Source organism: Lepisma saccharinum, chromosome 2, assembly GCF_977018435.1.
Source record: "Lepisma saccharinum chromosome 2, izLepSacc3.1, whole genome shotgun sequence".
Classification (NCBI taxonomy): domain Eukaryota; kingdom Metazoa; phylum Arthropoda; class Insecta; order Zygentoma; family Lepismatidae; genus Lepisma; species Lepisma saccharinum.
The window spans coordinates 17900911-17917137 of NC_139230.1; the positions used below are offsets into that span (position 1 = coordinate 17900911).

The 16227-nt window shown below is 38.0% G+C and overlaps 1 protein-coding gene across 1 annotated transcript; it reads left to right on the forward strand.

The window, feature by feature from the left end:
- Positions 1–7642: 7642 nt before the first annotated feature.
- On the forward strand, positions 7643–7963 carry LOC145981395 (uncharacterized). Its single transcript, XM_083114635.1, has one exon. It carries the CDS (start codon positions 7643–7645, stop codon positions 7961–7963), a length of 321 nt encoding a protein of 106 aa, XP_082970761.1.
- Positions 7964–16227: the final 8264 nt, after the last annotated feature.

Consider the following 16227-nt stretch of genomic DNA (forward strand, 5'->3'; position numbering starts at 1 on the left):
GCCCGACCGGGATTCGAACCCGGGACCACCAGTGTGAAGAATGGAGTGGTTCAGTATAAGTAATGGACTAAAACAGGGAAGTCCTCTTTCCCCACTGCTCTTCATAATTACAATGGATGCAATTAATGAAGACGTGGGGAAGAAGATAGGAGAGGAAGAGATGAAGGCCCTGTTGTTTGCTGATGACTTAGTAATATGGGGGAACAGGGAAGAAGTAGTACAGAGACAGCTTGATAGTTGGAATGAGGAAATCAGAAGAGCAGGAATGAAATTCAGAGCAGAAAAGAGCGAGGTGCTAATAACAACAAGAAACAGAGCCAGAAATGAACCAAGAATAAAGATGAAGGACATGGAAGAGTTGAGGGTAGTGGAGAGCTTCAAATATCTAGGAAACATAGTTGAGAGAAGTGGAAGAATAGATGAAGAGGTAAACAGAAGAGGACAAATGGGTGGTGGAATATATCAAAGTGTTCAAAGATTAATATGGAACAGGAATGTACCTATGACATGTAAGAAGATAATATACAACACATACTATGTGCCAATAATTATGTATGGAGCAGAGACTTGGACAATGACAGAGAGAGACAAAAGAAAGATGCAGGCAGTGGAGACGAAATTTTTAAGGAGTATATTGGGGAAGACTAGAAGGAATAGAATATGGAATGAGGAGATCCAACAGACAGTGGGTGTGGTGAAGTTTCAGGACAGGACAGATCAGGCACAGATGAGGTGATTCAGACACATGAAGAGGATGGATGCAGAAAGACTACCAGTAAGACATTACCCCCTCCCACCAACAAAATTATTTTCTAATTTAGTGCTGCTTTTCTGTCACTTTTGGCCAATCATGATGATGAGGATGCATTGTGATTAGATTAAAATGAAGGGACATTCACAAAGAAATACACATATCGACACAAGGACTCAAATCTGGAGAGGCCGGAGTAGATTTAAAAGATCTTATTTTGATAAGCTCTACCCACACATTTTGAAAGCTGTGAGGTACAAGTGCAATTGAATCACAGTCTTTGTGAAGCCACAGTTAAAAATAATACAGTTACAGTTACCCTACTGAACAAGTAACTCTGTTATAGTTACTTTAGATACAACTTGTTCAGGTGAATAAATTCTCTTGGTCTATCAACCGGGACAATTCTGGAATGGTGTCAAAGTCACTTCTACCCTGAAGATGAGAGTAACAGTAACCCTCAAAAGCTCAGAAACCATTCCAGAATTGACCTGATCGATAGCCCAAGAGAATTTATTCATCATTCATCACCAGAAAAGCTTCAAGACTTGTTCAACAGGTTTCTTCACACATGAACTGCAAACAGACTAGTCTTTTTATTCACCAGGGAACAGATTTATATGTAAATAAATATTTATATATGAAGCTGAATCAATTATATTTTGAATTACCTTTGTGCATCATGGCATGTAAACTCAAAAAATTCAGTTTTCATTTTCCATTGTATGAGGCTAAGTCAAGAAATAACGAGGGACAGGCCTGACATGGAGGTGCAGGTGTGACAAAAGTGATTTGCACACGTTTTCCCTCTAGATAGTGTTACATGTCTGGCAAGGTATGTGCAAAGGCTGCTAACCAAGCAGCAGCTATGTCCAGTCATTCCGTGTTTGACTGCAACACGTAATGGAGGTATCCAAAGAGTAGCAGCAGGGTGTTGTGCGCTTCTTGACAGTGGAAGGTGTATGGGTTCGTGAAATCCATCGACGAATGGAAAGGATATATGTCCCAGGCAAGAGTGCCAGAGTCGAAATGGCAAAGTCGTCAGTGGAAGCATGCAGATTCCCCTCCACCAAAAAAGTTCAAGACCCACCACACTAGTGCCGCCAAGGCCATGCTTTCGTTCTTCTTCGATCGCAAGGGTATTGTGAAATGTTAATGAAGCTCAGGAAGGCAATCAAATCAAAATGTTCCGGTCACCTTTCTCATGGTGTTATCCTATTGCATGACAACGCAACAAAGGAATGCCTGAAAAAAAATCAAGTAGGAAGTCTTGACCCCCCCTATAGTCCAGATCTGTCCCCGTGTGACTTTCTCATATTTGGTGAGCTCAAGAAAGCACTGCGGGGACAACAGTTTCAATCGGACGATGATGTCAAGGAGTATGTGCGCAATTGGTTCCAACAGCAGCCAAAGGAGTTCTACGAGCATGACATTTTGTGACTGGCATCACAATGGGATAAATGCCTAAATAGTGGCGGACAATACTTCTGAGGTTCGTCACGCAAGTACTGTGAAATATCCTCTGTCTCGTTATTTATTGACTGAGCCTAATACATATATTAGGTTTGAGTTATTTTTATATATTATTTCCATTTTCAGAATATTTCTCTATATTCACGGAATAATTACATGTCCCCATGTGACCAAAAGAGTTGGGTGAATTTCTTGCACATCACTGGTGAAGTCCGAAGACGTTAAACAAACAAAAGATTACAACCTTCTTTATACCCTCCAATTCTGTCATCCAAACAATAATTAGTTGTTTTTTTTACACCTACCAATTGTTTGCTTTTGCTATTGTAAAACACTTGAAATTTCTTTTTATTTACAATTGTTGTCAACAATAGAGAATGAGGGCTCAAGCATTGGTTCCTGCTTGTTACAAACATTATTTTGGCAATGTTGGAAGAGTCCCAAGTTGAGCAGCCCACTGCTAACCCTACCCTTGCTTCTAGTTGTGTGCCCAACAGGAGTGCCAGCCAATAAAGAAGCAAAAATTTTGTGGCACACATATGGGGTCCGCTTCTGGTTTCTCTTCAAGACACATCACGGTAATAGTTACAATGCCGAGGGAAGAGCAATCAATTGTTCTAAAATTCAAGAGTTACATACGTAATGTCTTACTTTATTAAAAAAGGTAAATTTTTACAACTTTTAAGTCCATAATTAACTCCATATTTTGTTGAAAATAACACATTTTTCCTACATGCAAATTCATTCCATGCTAATTACTATAAAAGGCAAATATTGCCTTTCTATTAAATTTTAACTTCATGTGTTTAAATATGAGTATAGAGCAAAGTTATTCAAATAAATCCCTATACTTGGAAAAATTACATTTTGACAAACACACATTTGTGCCATAAATGTATTATAAACATATTGAAATTATTATACTTTTCAGCAAAAACACAATTTTATTCATTACTATTTAGCCAAGAAGCTGACATATCCAGGATGATTGTTGGGGATTATATATCCCATGTACACTAGCTATTCTAAAATATATACACTGTGGGTCTGAGTCAATTCAAAATTTTAAATAAAAGTATTATATCTTTCTCAGAATTTTAGTAAAATATTAAGTTAGGTATTTTTAATTTTTATTTATTTAGTCACCGTCTGAAAAATTGAACTGGAATCAGAGAATTGATGGAGTAATCACTGAAGCCCATTTCTTTCATATCGACCTTTTCACTCACAATTTCCCCATTAACTGAACATACTTTACCTCCATTCAATTGCATTCATGCTAGAGATCTGCAAGGGCCAGTATGATTCACTGGAAACTGGAAAAACCACTCAATCTACATGCCACCTATTGGGACCGAAGTTCTAGATGCACTGCACATGGACTGAGACTTTCAGTGTGGGCTCCCACCCACAGATGGTACAGATACGTGGAATCATTTGGAAATAAATGAGGTGGTGGTTTAAAATTCCATTAAAGCATACATAATTTGATTCAGCATTAAAAACTGAGTGTTTGACATGTATGTTTAGAGCACCTTTCAGTATAAAATATATTATAAGCCTAATTCCCATATTTCTTCAAATCCACGGTGCACTTTTTTGTCAGGTCTTGGATGTTGATAATTTCTGAATATATATGTGTAAATATATCATGGTATTAGTGTAATATAGAACGTAATATACGCTTCTCTATCAGAGAAGTGATGGCATAATCTGAGTCCTATAATTATTATGGACTATGACCGAAACTGAGATGGTGTTCCAAAGATGGTAAGGTACACCAGTAACAATTTGAAGGATGAGGGGAAAAATAAAAACACTGCCTTGCAGCTTAATCAACAAAAGTCACAAAAATTCAAGACTTAAAAATAGGATTTTCAGACAACTATTTTGTACCTTACATTATACACTCATGTAAGAATGTAATTAATAAATAATGAAAACTTATGGACTTCTTTGGTTCAGTCATCTTGTTTTCCTGTATAGCTATAGTTCTCTTTGCTGTGGATTTTTCAAGCAAATATCAATTTATGAAAATACACACATGACAATTTAGAAAAGTGAGTCTTGTGAATGACATATTCTTCAATGGTATCTATATCTAGTTTATTTCGCTCATCTGCCCACAGTGAGTTGTGAGCGAAAACACAAATTCCACTGATGTGTTGGTGCCAGGAAGAGTGAGGTGGAATTCTACAACAGAAGAAAAGGCCAAACCCACTATTCCTTCTTCGCTAAGTTCCATCCATATCTGGATCCACTTCTCTTCCAATAAGGAACCATTTAACATTTGTAAAGAAGCCAATAAGCTTTTCTGCAGTAAGAGCAGTTTCAAGGGCTGCCTTACGTTTTTTTAGAACTAATACAGTTTGGGATGTCAGATTTACCACCACCGACTACAGAAAACTACTGCACTTGGGACACACCATAGTCTCATAATTTTTTCTACACTTGTTAATAAATGGAAATTCACTTTGAAAAGTAACATTATTACTAATTGAGGAGAGCCATCATGAAGCCAAAGATCTCTGCAGCACATTCTTGTAACTCGATATACATTCTTATACTCAAGAAGAGAAGAGGAGGAACAACATAGGGATGGTGTAGGCATTCTCTTGAGTAAGATAGCAAAGAAAAGCTTATTGGAATGGAACCCTGTTTCTGAAAGAATTATAACTGCAAAGTTCAAAGCAAAGGTGAGAAACATTAGAATAGTACAGTGCTATGCCCCAACAGAAGTTTCAGACATCACAGAAAAAATGAAATTTTATTCAAAATTGCAACCAAATACTAGTACAAAATAAGAAAGACATATGCATCTTGATGGGAGACATAAATGCTAAAATTGGATCAGATAATGAAGGAGTGGAGCATATTATGGGTAGACATGGACTGGGGGAAATGAATGATTTGATTGATTGATTGATTTAGTTTATTTTACTTCGCGTTTTGTGCCTCTTGGCTAATTTGCGAAGATGGGGATGAGTGATGAAAGGATGAAATTGATGAATGGACATTCACAAACAACCAAGCCCGACCGGGATTCGAACCCGGGACCCTTGGCGTCGCAGCGCGATGTGCTAACCACTCGACCACAGGGTCGGGCAGGGGGGGGAAATGAATGAAAATGGCCAGCTATTTGTTGACCTTTGTGCAGAAAATGACTTGATCATAGGTGGAAAGGTTTTTCCCCACAAAGATATCCATAAAGTGACATGAGTATCACCTGATCATGCGACAGAAAATCAAATTGACCATGTTTGCATTACCTGTAAACGGAGAAGATCCCTTCTGGATGTATGAAATAAAAGAGGTGCAGATATTGGTAGCGATCACCACTTGGTAATTGCAGTCTTTAAACTTCGTATAATGGTAGCATGTAAAAAGTTTCGAAAAATGGGAAAGATTTGATCTGAAAAAGTTAAATGATAAAGATACAAGAAATAGATTTGTATCGGAACCGAGAAACAGGTTTGAAAGTCTGCAAATGGAGCAAGATGAAGATATAGAAGAAAGAGAAGAGGATACAATAGAGAGAAAATGGAAGAAGACAAAGACAAATTTGATAGAAATAAGTGAAAACATTTAAGGATATAGGGAAAGTAATCAGAAAGACTGGATGTCAACAAACACATGGGATAAAATTAAAGCTAGAAAAATGAAGAAGGAAGAATTAAATACTGCAAAAACAAGAACCCAAAAGAGCTCCCTACAAAAACAATACAAAGATCTTGACAGAGAAGTGAAGAAGAGTGCTTGAAATGATAAATGCAATTGGATAGAACAACAAGCAAGAATAGCAGAAGAAGCAGCAAGTAAGGGTGATTTAAAACAACACGCTTACTATCAAAGTGACAATTTAAGAAAAATATACCAGTCAAGGATAAGACGGAAGGCTGTTGATGGATAAACAAGAACAAATGAAGAGATGGAAAGAGCACTTTGAAGAGGTATTAAATAGGAACATCAGAGAAAATGACAGAACGAGAGAAATAAGAGAGTGAGGCTGAAGAAACTGAAGAGGGAGCAGAGATGAGAATTTCAGATCTTGAATTTCCTTCAATTCAGGAAATCAAATTAGCACTTAAACAACAAAAGAATGGGAAGTCAGCTGGAATAGACCAAATTCCACCAGAGATTTGAAGGTAAATGTGAACTTGATGGCAGAAAACTATATGAAGTGTTTACGGCAGTTTGGGAAAAAGAGAAAATGCCAGAAGATTGGAAAAGAGGTCTTATAATAAAAATTCCAAAAAAAGGCGATATGACAAACTGTAACAACTGGAGAGGAATCACGCTGTTGTCTGTCCCAAGTAAAATACTAACTAGGGTTATTCTAAATCGCATTCAAGATAAAATAGAAGCCATGATTAGGAGAGAGCAAGCAGGATTTCGTTCTAGTAGATCCTGCACAGACCAAATATGTACATTAAGGATTACACTGGGGAACAGTGAAATTGCGGCACAGTGTTTGAGAGCTAATTTAGGGCAATTTCATGCTGTTGAATAATGATATAATAATATATTTCCAGAATTGACTCTAATTTATGAAATAAATGCAACTAAACCAAACTGGCGGCAACATAAGACATACATATAAATGAACTTCCAAGAACAATTTAATATTTCTTTTTGTGATTACAATCTTTGTACCATTAAGAAACTTATTTATTTATTTGTAAATTGTTGCTAGGCCTGTACAAGGTTGATTGTATTTGTAATATGACAATGGAAGATGCAATTCACTCTTGACTATTCGGTTTCCACCACATATGCAGCTATTACATGGCTGTTGATTTTAGTCCCCAGTAACGCAAAATTATTTATTTTATGTTACTCATTTTTACTAAGCACTGTATAAATTACGTAAAATTGAGAATTTTGAACAATTTCAGCCCATTATCAAATTTTGATATTACCGAGAAAAGCGTGGAGCAATTTTACCTCCTACATTTTCCATGGTGTGTTTATTTTTATAACTAGAGTCAATTCAACTGAACCAATCATACAATTGGCAATCACAGCTGTTTTGTGTGCTGAAACTGTTATTAAACTTTATGCCACAAAATAAAATCTTTTTTTCGTTCCCCAGTGTTATAATTGAGCAATGCATAGAATGGAATACTAGATTATATACAGTCTTTGTAGATTTTGAGAAAGCCCTTGATTCTATCGCAAGAAAAGAATGTGGCAAATATTACAGCAGTTTGGAATACCAAATAAGATAATAAGGATAATCCAGGAGTCATATCAACAATACAAGAGCCAAGTTCTTCATGAGAAGTTACAAAATTCTTTGAAACAGAATCTGGAGTGAGGCAGGGGTGTATTCTGTCGCCTCTTATCTTTCTTCTGGTAATATATAAAGTAATGAGGGAAACCATAAAAGGAAGAAGAAGAGGAATGCAATGGGGCCGTATGGATAGATTAGATCTAGATGTTGCCGATAATGTGTGTCTGTTGTCAGAATCTTGTAGAGATGCAAAAACTAAATTGGAAGATCTGGTTGTAAAAGCTAAAAAATTTGGACTGACGTTAAATAAATCAAAGACTAAAACAATGCAATTAAATGCAAGAACTCAAGATCATATTCAACTAGAAAATGAAACCTTAGAAGCTGTAGACAATTTTACCTACTTAGGAAGTGTAGTTGCAACAAACGAAGGAGCAGAGACTGATGTAAAACAACACATCAAGAAAGCTAATGGCTGGGCCTTCGTGCAACTTTATCCAATATGAAAAAGTAGGATTATAACTACAGAAACAAAGTTAAAGATTTTTAGAAGCAACGTCAAATCAGTATTGCTATATGGAGTAGAATCCTGGAAAGTCACAAATCAAATCACAAACAGATTACAAGTTTTCATTAACAGATGTCTTGGGAGAATATTAAATGTGCATTGGCCAGAAGTAATCACAAACCAAGAACCTCGGAAGTGAGCATCAGAAGACCAGATTAAAAACCAAATTAAAACAAGAAAATGGAACTGGATAGGAATGCAGAAAATGCAATCGAGAAGCAAGCACTTGATTGGAACCCTCAAGGTGCTAGAAAAAGGGGAAGGCCCAAAAGCTCATGGAGACGTACTGTTGAAGAAGAAGGAAGAGAATAGGGGAAAAGTTGGAAAGAAATGAAGATGATCGCATGCAACTGAGTGAGGTGGAGACGCTTCGTGAATGCCCTGTTCCAGTAGGGACTAAAGGAATTAATGAATGTTTGGGGGGGGGGATTAAAAAGGTAAAAAAGGTTAAGTGCTTCCCTGTGCTTAGCACCATGCCATGAAGGCATATAGGGGGTGTGGGGGTAACACCCCACACTTTCTTGATCCCATCGTGAGTGGGGGTGATGTGATCAGCATCATGTCCCTGACCGCATTTACCCCCAGGGTTTCCTCCAGGTATCCATGTCATTTGATGCTGGGTGGATGCCAGGGCCACTTCCAACGTTATAAAAGTTCCCGGATTTGAACCAGCCGGGGATTGAACCCGGGACCTATAGCATGGTAGTCAGACGTTACCGACTGAGCCACCGTGGCCACTGGGGGGGGGGTTAGAAAAAGGGGAAGGCCCAAAAGCTCATGGAGACGTCAATTACATACAATTTAGAAACATACAAAAACTACATTTTTTATATCTTTTAAAATACCGCTTGAAGTGTTAATTGACTGCTACTGAAATCATCCCTTGCTTTACACTCCATACTAATTCTGATGATACAGATATTTATGTTACACATATTTATTCCACCCTCAGCCAAAGCAATGAAACTCCCGTTCATTCCCAAAACAATGGGATATGTTGACCTTTAATGCAGATGACGTCAAAGTCACAGATTTTTGTCTAAACGGGGGTCGCAACAGGGGCAGTGAAGGTACAGATAAATTTGATTTGATTTAGTTTATTTTACTTTGCGTTTTGTGCCTCTTGGCTAATTTGCGAAGATGGGGATGAGTGATGAAATTGATGAATGGACATTCACAAACAACCAAACCCGACCGGGATTCGAACCCGGGACCCTTGGCATCGCAGCGGGTACAGATAAAGAATGTAATAGCTGCTGTTCATGTTATGTATCCTTCACCAAAGTTGTGAGCAAAATAACATGTGCTGTCTACATTTTCAGTCTTCACTGCAAACAAATTATGCAAAATAGTTTTACCTAATTTCAATCGGGGCTGACGACAATTCCAGAGGGGCTCAGCCCCCCCCCCCTCCCACTGGCCCCTGCTGGCTACGGACCTGGCCTTAATCAGTTCTGCATTCCAACCTGATTCTGGGACATTAGTCCATTAATTTCAACCAACATTTACAGGATTAATATTTTGATATGGATAAGCATCTCTCAAAACTATATTTCCTATACACTTCATGCACCTATAAATGCATAAACAGACAACTAATTAGAACACCCAATACCGAATCATATTCCCTAAGTAAAGAAATAAAATAAAAATGCCTCTCAAAAAAGATGTCACTCGATCCATTTCTTGTTGAAAATTTTTGAGGTACCACACATGCACTTCTTTGGGATGTGGGAATTTTAAAATATCTTTCCACAGTTCTTTGGTTTGATGCTTCAAGTATATGTACTCTTGTTTACTATTTCTATATTATTAGCCTTTTGCACATATACATAAACTGTACAACATTTTTTGGTTGTGTATTCGAAAATGGTGGACCGAACCAATAAATATTTGCTACAACATTTGTTTTGTTTGAATTTAATAGGCCTACCATAAGGGATGTCACTCATCCTCCTTTAAACCTTAAATGACGGGTCGTGACACAGGTGTCACAGCAGTTATTTCCCTTAAGAGTGGCCTGGAGGTTGGCATGAAAGTAGTTTCCTGGCCCAATGCGATACAGAGACACCTAGTGACATATCAGGGGACTAGGAATTCTTTTCGGCTGTCCTAAACCAGAGGCCAGAGAACCTTCCTCCCTTCACCCCCCCCCCCCTCCTCCGTGACTCCCACATTGAGGTTTCTAGGAAAAGGGCACCCACCTGTTTCTTTTCAATCTGGTTTCGGAGGCTAAAATTTCTCCACTGGCAAAGCAATTTTGCATTTCACTGCTTGCTGGCTGACTCTTGCATGGAGTGAGAAGAGTGCCAGGCTCCCGAGACAGAACTTTCATCACTGAAGTTTTGATTGAATAAATTTGGTTGATTACAGTGGCTACTATAATTATGTCGAGGTTGGAATTATCAATTAAGAGTAAAGAAGAAGGTAGAGAATATCAGTTGAAAGAAAGTATTTTTTTTTGAAGGGGGTGTTGTTTTTTATACAAAATCGATATATAATAATAATAAGGCAAAAATTAGTAACAATTATTATTTCAACTATTAACGAATAGAGTCCCTTTAATAATTAGAGAAGGGCAGGAGCGAAACTACCTGGAATTTACAAAGAGAAAACATGGATATGCGTAATAACATATGGAAACACTGAAAAGGAGAAAGACGGACAAAAGAATGTAACAAAATGTACAGTAGTAACAAAGATGTCAGGAAACAATAGTTTAATATTGAACTTACACTTTGATGAAGTAGTTTTCTTTGTTATGATCTGAATTAAGTCCCTTTGCACAGTTCTCATCGATGGAGTTCACAGCAGCTTTAATCGGCCAAGGTTGATTGATTTTGTTTATTTTACTTCACCTTTCTGCCACTCTTGGCTAATGATGATATGATGAAATTGATGAAGAGATGCTCACAAAGGACACGTATGCCCAGACCGGATTTGAACCCGGTACCACTAGCATCATAGCGAAATGAGATAACCACTCTGCCATGGGGGCCGGCAAGGGTGGGGACTGTGAATCCCCTGTGGAAACATATGACCAGTTGCATTTAACAAGTTCCTGCATCACATTAGTTGCTCTCTCCTATTGTGACTTTTCCCAATGTTCATTGATTGCTTCCCAAGTGAAATTTCAGTCCAACTAATTACAGTATGACCTTCAAGATCAGCACTATACATGTTACAAAGTACTCTTAAAAAATTCCCAGTGAATTGGTCAAAATAAAGTGACAGAATTTTGAGGAGAGGCCGAGCATCTGCGGACCCACACATGGCTACGCCAATATACGTAAGTAAACCTGTGGTGCTGCTACAGCCCCCGAGGGCCCACCTACCGACTGCCGGCCTCACTTCCAGTCCAACCAGTTACGTGCGGTCAGCAGGACGAACCCCTAATCTTTGTTGTAGGTTTCCGTGACTCGTTCATAGCTTCCCAATTTCCTCACGATGGTGGGTGGCCACCGGTCTCATACACAGGCCGAAATCTCAGGAGAAAAGTTGTTACTCTTCCCTCAGGAGACTTGAGCCTGTGTGCATCCCGTAGACGGAGCCCAAAGCATGATGCATCAGACCATACAGTCACGATGCAGAACAGAAGGCCCGTAGCCAGAATTTTATTTTGGGGGGAAGGCTCATCCCTTATCAGCAGCTGCCATCTAAGGGCAAAAAAGTGGGGTATAGAACCCCTGAAGATGTACAAGTTATTGTACAAGATGTTTAATGTAAGTAATCACCGCTATACCCTATTTTAATTACATATTTGTAGGATTTCGGAACAGTCTTCAGCCTCAACCCCCCCCCCCGGGTCACGTGCCTTTGGGGGGGAAATATACATAAGTGCTGATCCATTATTCTGATTGGCGTTTTAAGAATAAAATTCCCTTCAGAGCATCTCTAAGACATGGTCTTTTAAAAATCAGTTCTAGAGAAGAAACCTTGTCCAATTCACATTTTCAACTTGTTTCCATGTGTAGTTTTTAAAGAAGAGAAAAGTTATCACAATTGGTAATCTGGTGAACAAGATCGACGTCAAATATGTAATTGAATCCAAAATTTTAATGTACGTACCATGATGTTTTTACTGACTGAAAATTATTTGTTTCCTAATTTTGATTGAGCAGAGGGGCTCTCTCACTGCACCAGCCGCCACCAACCCTATGCTAATCGTTTTGAGTTTCTGTTACTTTATATACAGATAGACTAATCGGGACTGGATCTACATTTATAGTGGGGTTGAACTAACTATTAGACATCCACCGGATACCAAACTTGGGACATTTCAAATTACAAGGGTCACTTTTACCATTATGCTATAGGGGATGCAAAACATATCTGAAACTATAAGAAGAAATTTTGAATGGAATGTAGAACGTAGCAGGCACTGTTCACACTGAAGGGGAAGAAGCCAGGAAATTCTCCCTCTCCTTTCCTAACCTGTAAATCTCTAATTTGATTCTCAGCAAAGGCAAGAATTTTATCCAATATTTTATATCACTTTTGTTATTGTTAATAAAGAATTCAAAGTAATAATTTGTCTTTAAATCTCAAGTTAGCAAGTCAGCCAAAATTATATTTTTATACTAAATTTTACATTAATTGAAGATTTTCAAAGAAACAGTAAACCTTTTCGTTGGTTGGTTGATTTAGTGTTTTAAGTCCACTTTATGCACAGTAAGGCTATTCGGGACTGAACCTACAGTTTAAAGTTGAATCCGAACCACTATGTGCCTCCACCGGGTATCGAACCCGGGACCCCTTGATTACAAGGTGACAACAATACCACTGCACCATCGGGGAGGCCAGTGTAAACCTTTTTGTGATTGTTACACTCCAAAAACAGATGTTTCTGTAAGAGCCACATCAAGTTTATGCTTGGAAGTAGTGATGTTCTATGACACACACACCCAATGTAAGCAATGACAATAATATTATAACTTGGAGAGGATGTGATTTGCGAGCGGAACAAGCATGGGAATTTAACGAAGTTTCCTTGTGAATCATCAATTATGTATGCATGTGTGTACAAGTTAAAATAAGTATGGTTACATTAAATTAATTAAAGTAGTATTAATTGACATATTCAAATTAATTAATATATTTTTATTATATGAATAGGTAAAAAGGCGGTATAACAATAGTGATATAACATCATGTATTCATTATCTAGCTTACGTGTAGTTAAGGTCAGCAAAATTTGTAATAAAAATAAATAAAGGAACTGTCCTGGCAAGGAAATTAATGTGAAGTAGATAAAGAATTGAATATTTATTGAATATCAAAAAAGGATGTTAGATTCAATTGACGAAAAGTATTGGTAATATTTTATGCATATTATTATACGTAGTAATAAATCTTTTTTGGTATTATCCTTCAAAGTCATATGATCCCAAAATAATCCTTGCCTTGCCTTCCAATAAGTTCTGCGGAAATAAGTAACCATGTATTAAATAAGTATATTTTCATTATTTAATTGTAGTTATTATATTATTTAGTTATTTTCATTATTTTGAACTTAACAAGTCTTTCAAAATACATCCTTGGCGGTAAGGTTCGATATAAAGTGTCGCCGATTCCAATTCAAGGTAAATATGCTCTGCTTCTCTACACCTCAACATAAACTAACAGATGGTCTTCCTGCTTTCTTGCCTGGGAAAGAGGCAATAATTCAAGCAGTGACAGCTAAGAGACCTTGCCGATGAGGGGACGGAACCCAGCTGTGCAGAAGATTCAAACACCCACGCGAACTAGCCCTCCCTGTCAGCCTGGGGCAATTTTGCAACAGAGGCATCTAGTGGCCAAGTGGTGAACTGCTTGCGATTTCAGAACATGCTGGCGGTCGTATCTTTCGCCGTTGATAAAACATGCATTTTTTAAACAATCATTTTTGGCCGTGCAAGTGTCTTTTGAAACAAAAGCCCATTCTAGATTGGTCATAAAAGAATTGAGCACGTTAGTATGCATCATAATGGCCATTTTTGTTTGTGCTACCCGCAAATCGCAAAACTATCTGTGCTTCTTTACGTATTTTCTTATGGGAAATTGAAAAAAAATAATGCAATTTGTGCACATTTATCAAATTGAAATTGCATAAATATGTCATGTACTCAAAGTTTCATAAAGTAAGTTCACATCTACTTCACGTTTTCTGGCAAATTTTTGTCCTAAAACATTATATCCAACAAAAAACAGTGACCTTCGCCGAACACCACCACCCTCTTAGGGATGACTTGTGACACAGGTGTCACAAGCAGCTTTTTCTGGTAGTAGGTTACTTTTTTAACATACTGTAACTTGGATAATAATCAGAGATACATGTTTTGAGTTCTGCACGAGTCTAGAGGTATGTAGTTAACATTTAGTAAAGTTTAATTTAATTTCATTGTTACTATTTGGGGCTGGGGGGGGGGGGGGCGATGTCAGAATTTTTTTTTTTTTTATTCTTTTCCCATTGGTTTTGAAAACATTGCTGCTTTCTCAATTTTGGCATTTCAAAACACACTTTTGGCAATAGAAGTATGACCTTTTGACATTCCTGGTGCCAAAATCAAGAGAGGGGGTGGCAGGAGGGGGGAAGAGGAGGCAGCAGGGAAATAAAATCAAAAGCCTCCAGCTGCCAACAGAGGGTTGGAAAACAGCCAACTGCTCTTTGCTGTTTCACAAAACAGAACCTTAGGATTACAAAGGAAGTATTGTTGAATGATTTGCCTTGTTTTTGTCCGTCATGCTATTTTTAGCCCTTTGTTTACTTAGGTAAGTTGCCCTGGAGTGTATGACAGACTAACAAAGCGAGTTGGATGCATTGAAATTATTCGAGTTTGAACTTAGGTTCAGTGTGTGTGTTCCCAAGTTTGTGGCATGTGACCTGCGGCAAGCTGTGGCATTGGGGCTTTTTTCTCCTCCAACAAGAGTAAAGGGCATATAAGATGGCAAGAAGACCTGGTTTGTCAACCAGTGAAATTGACAATAAGTAATTTGGTATGGATTCAGAAGGGGGAGACAAAGATATCACAGACATTTCAAATAACGTGTAAAAAAATAGTTACTTTCCATTTTTCTTCTTCTTCTAACTGATCACAGATTTTTTTTCTTTTCCATCAGGATTATAGCCCAAAGTATACTGAACAAAATGAGGTAGCATTTGCACCTTGAACGTTGTTAGTCCCAGAAATATAAATTTTCATTTAGAAGCATGCAGAATTTCAAATTTCCCACTGAAAACATGCTTGGCGTTAGGGCAAATACCTGGAAAATCAGCCTTTGTGTCTAAGGGTTAAAACTTTGAAGATTCTTCCTCTTAGCAAGAGACCACGAAAGTTCAAAATACCACCTTTCAAGTAACACCATATGTTTTCATGAAGCGATACCCAAAATTTGGACACTTATTATTTCTATTATCTGTATGTGATAGATGTTTCAGTATGTTCTGTCTTGTCTCTTGTCTAACTTCACATCCAAGCTTTGACAGGGAAGGAGAAAAATATTTCTAATCTGCAGTACATGCCAATGGTCAGCAACTGCCTGTCTGCTTTTGAATCATACTTGGTACTGATGGACAGTGAAAAGTTTGCCTCTCAGGTGGTTGATTGATTGAATTACTTTATTTTACTTCACTTCTTGTGCCACTTTTGGTTAATTTGCGAAGATGAGGAAGAGTGATGATGATGAAATTGATATGCCCAGGCCAGGATTCGAACCGGGGCCCCCTGGCATCAGGGCCAGCGCTAGTCATTTTGCCACCCTGGGTCGTGGTGGCAGATGCCACTCCCTTTCAAACGCCCCACCCTCCTCATTACGCAGCAATGGGAAATTGAAAATCAATGTATTCGTAAGTAAAAATCGAAGAATAAAATAAATAATGAGACGACTTATGCTATTTCAATACTATTAAGCACAAAAGGATATCTCGTTAAACCTAAAAAAAAAATGCGAAACTAATTTTATATTAGGCCTGTGACATATGATTGGATTTTTAAAAGAATTACATATAATATTCCCGGATCTCCCGTGTGGGTGATCTAAGGTCCGAATTTTTTCCTGAGTTGTCCCAGCATAAAGTGGCTCACCCAGCCTCAAATTAATGGGTACCTGGGGGCAACCCTGGGAAGTAAAGGCGACCAGAGTGTGGTGCTGATCACATCACCTCTAAGATCACCCCCTAAATGTGTGTTCATGACATGGTGCTATATGCACAGGGAATTTTAC

Excerpts from the sequence above, each read along its gene's own strand:
- LOC145981395 (XM_083114635.1), top strand. The coding sequence starts at position 7,643 with ATGGATAGATTAGATCTAGATGTTGCCGATAATGTGTGTCTGTTGTCA.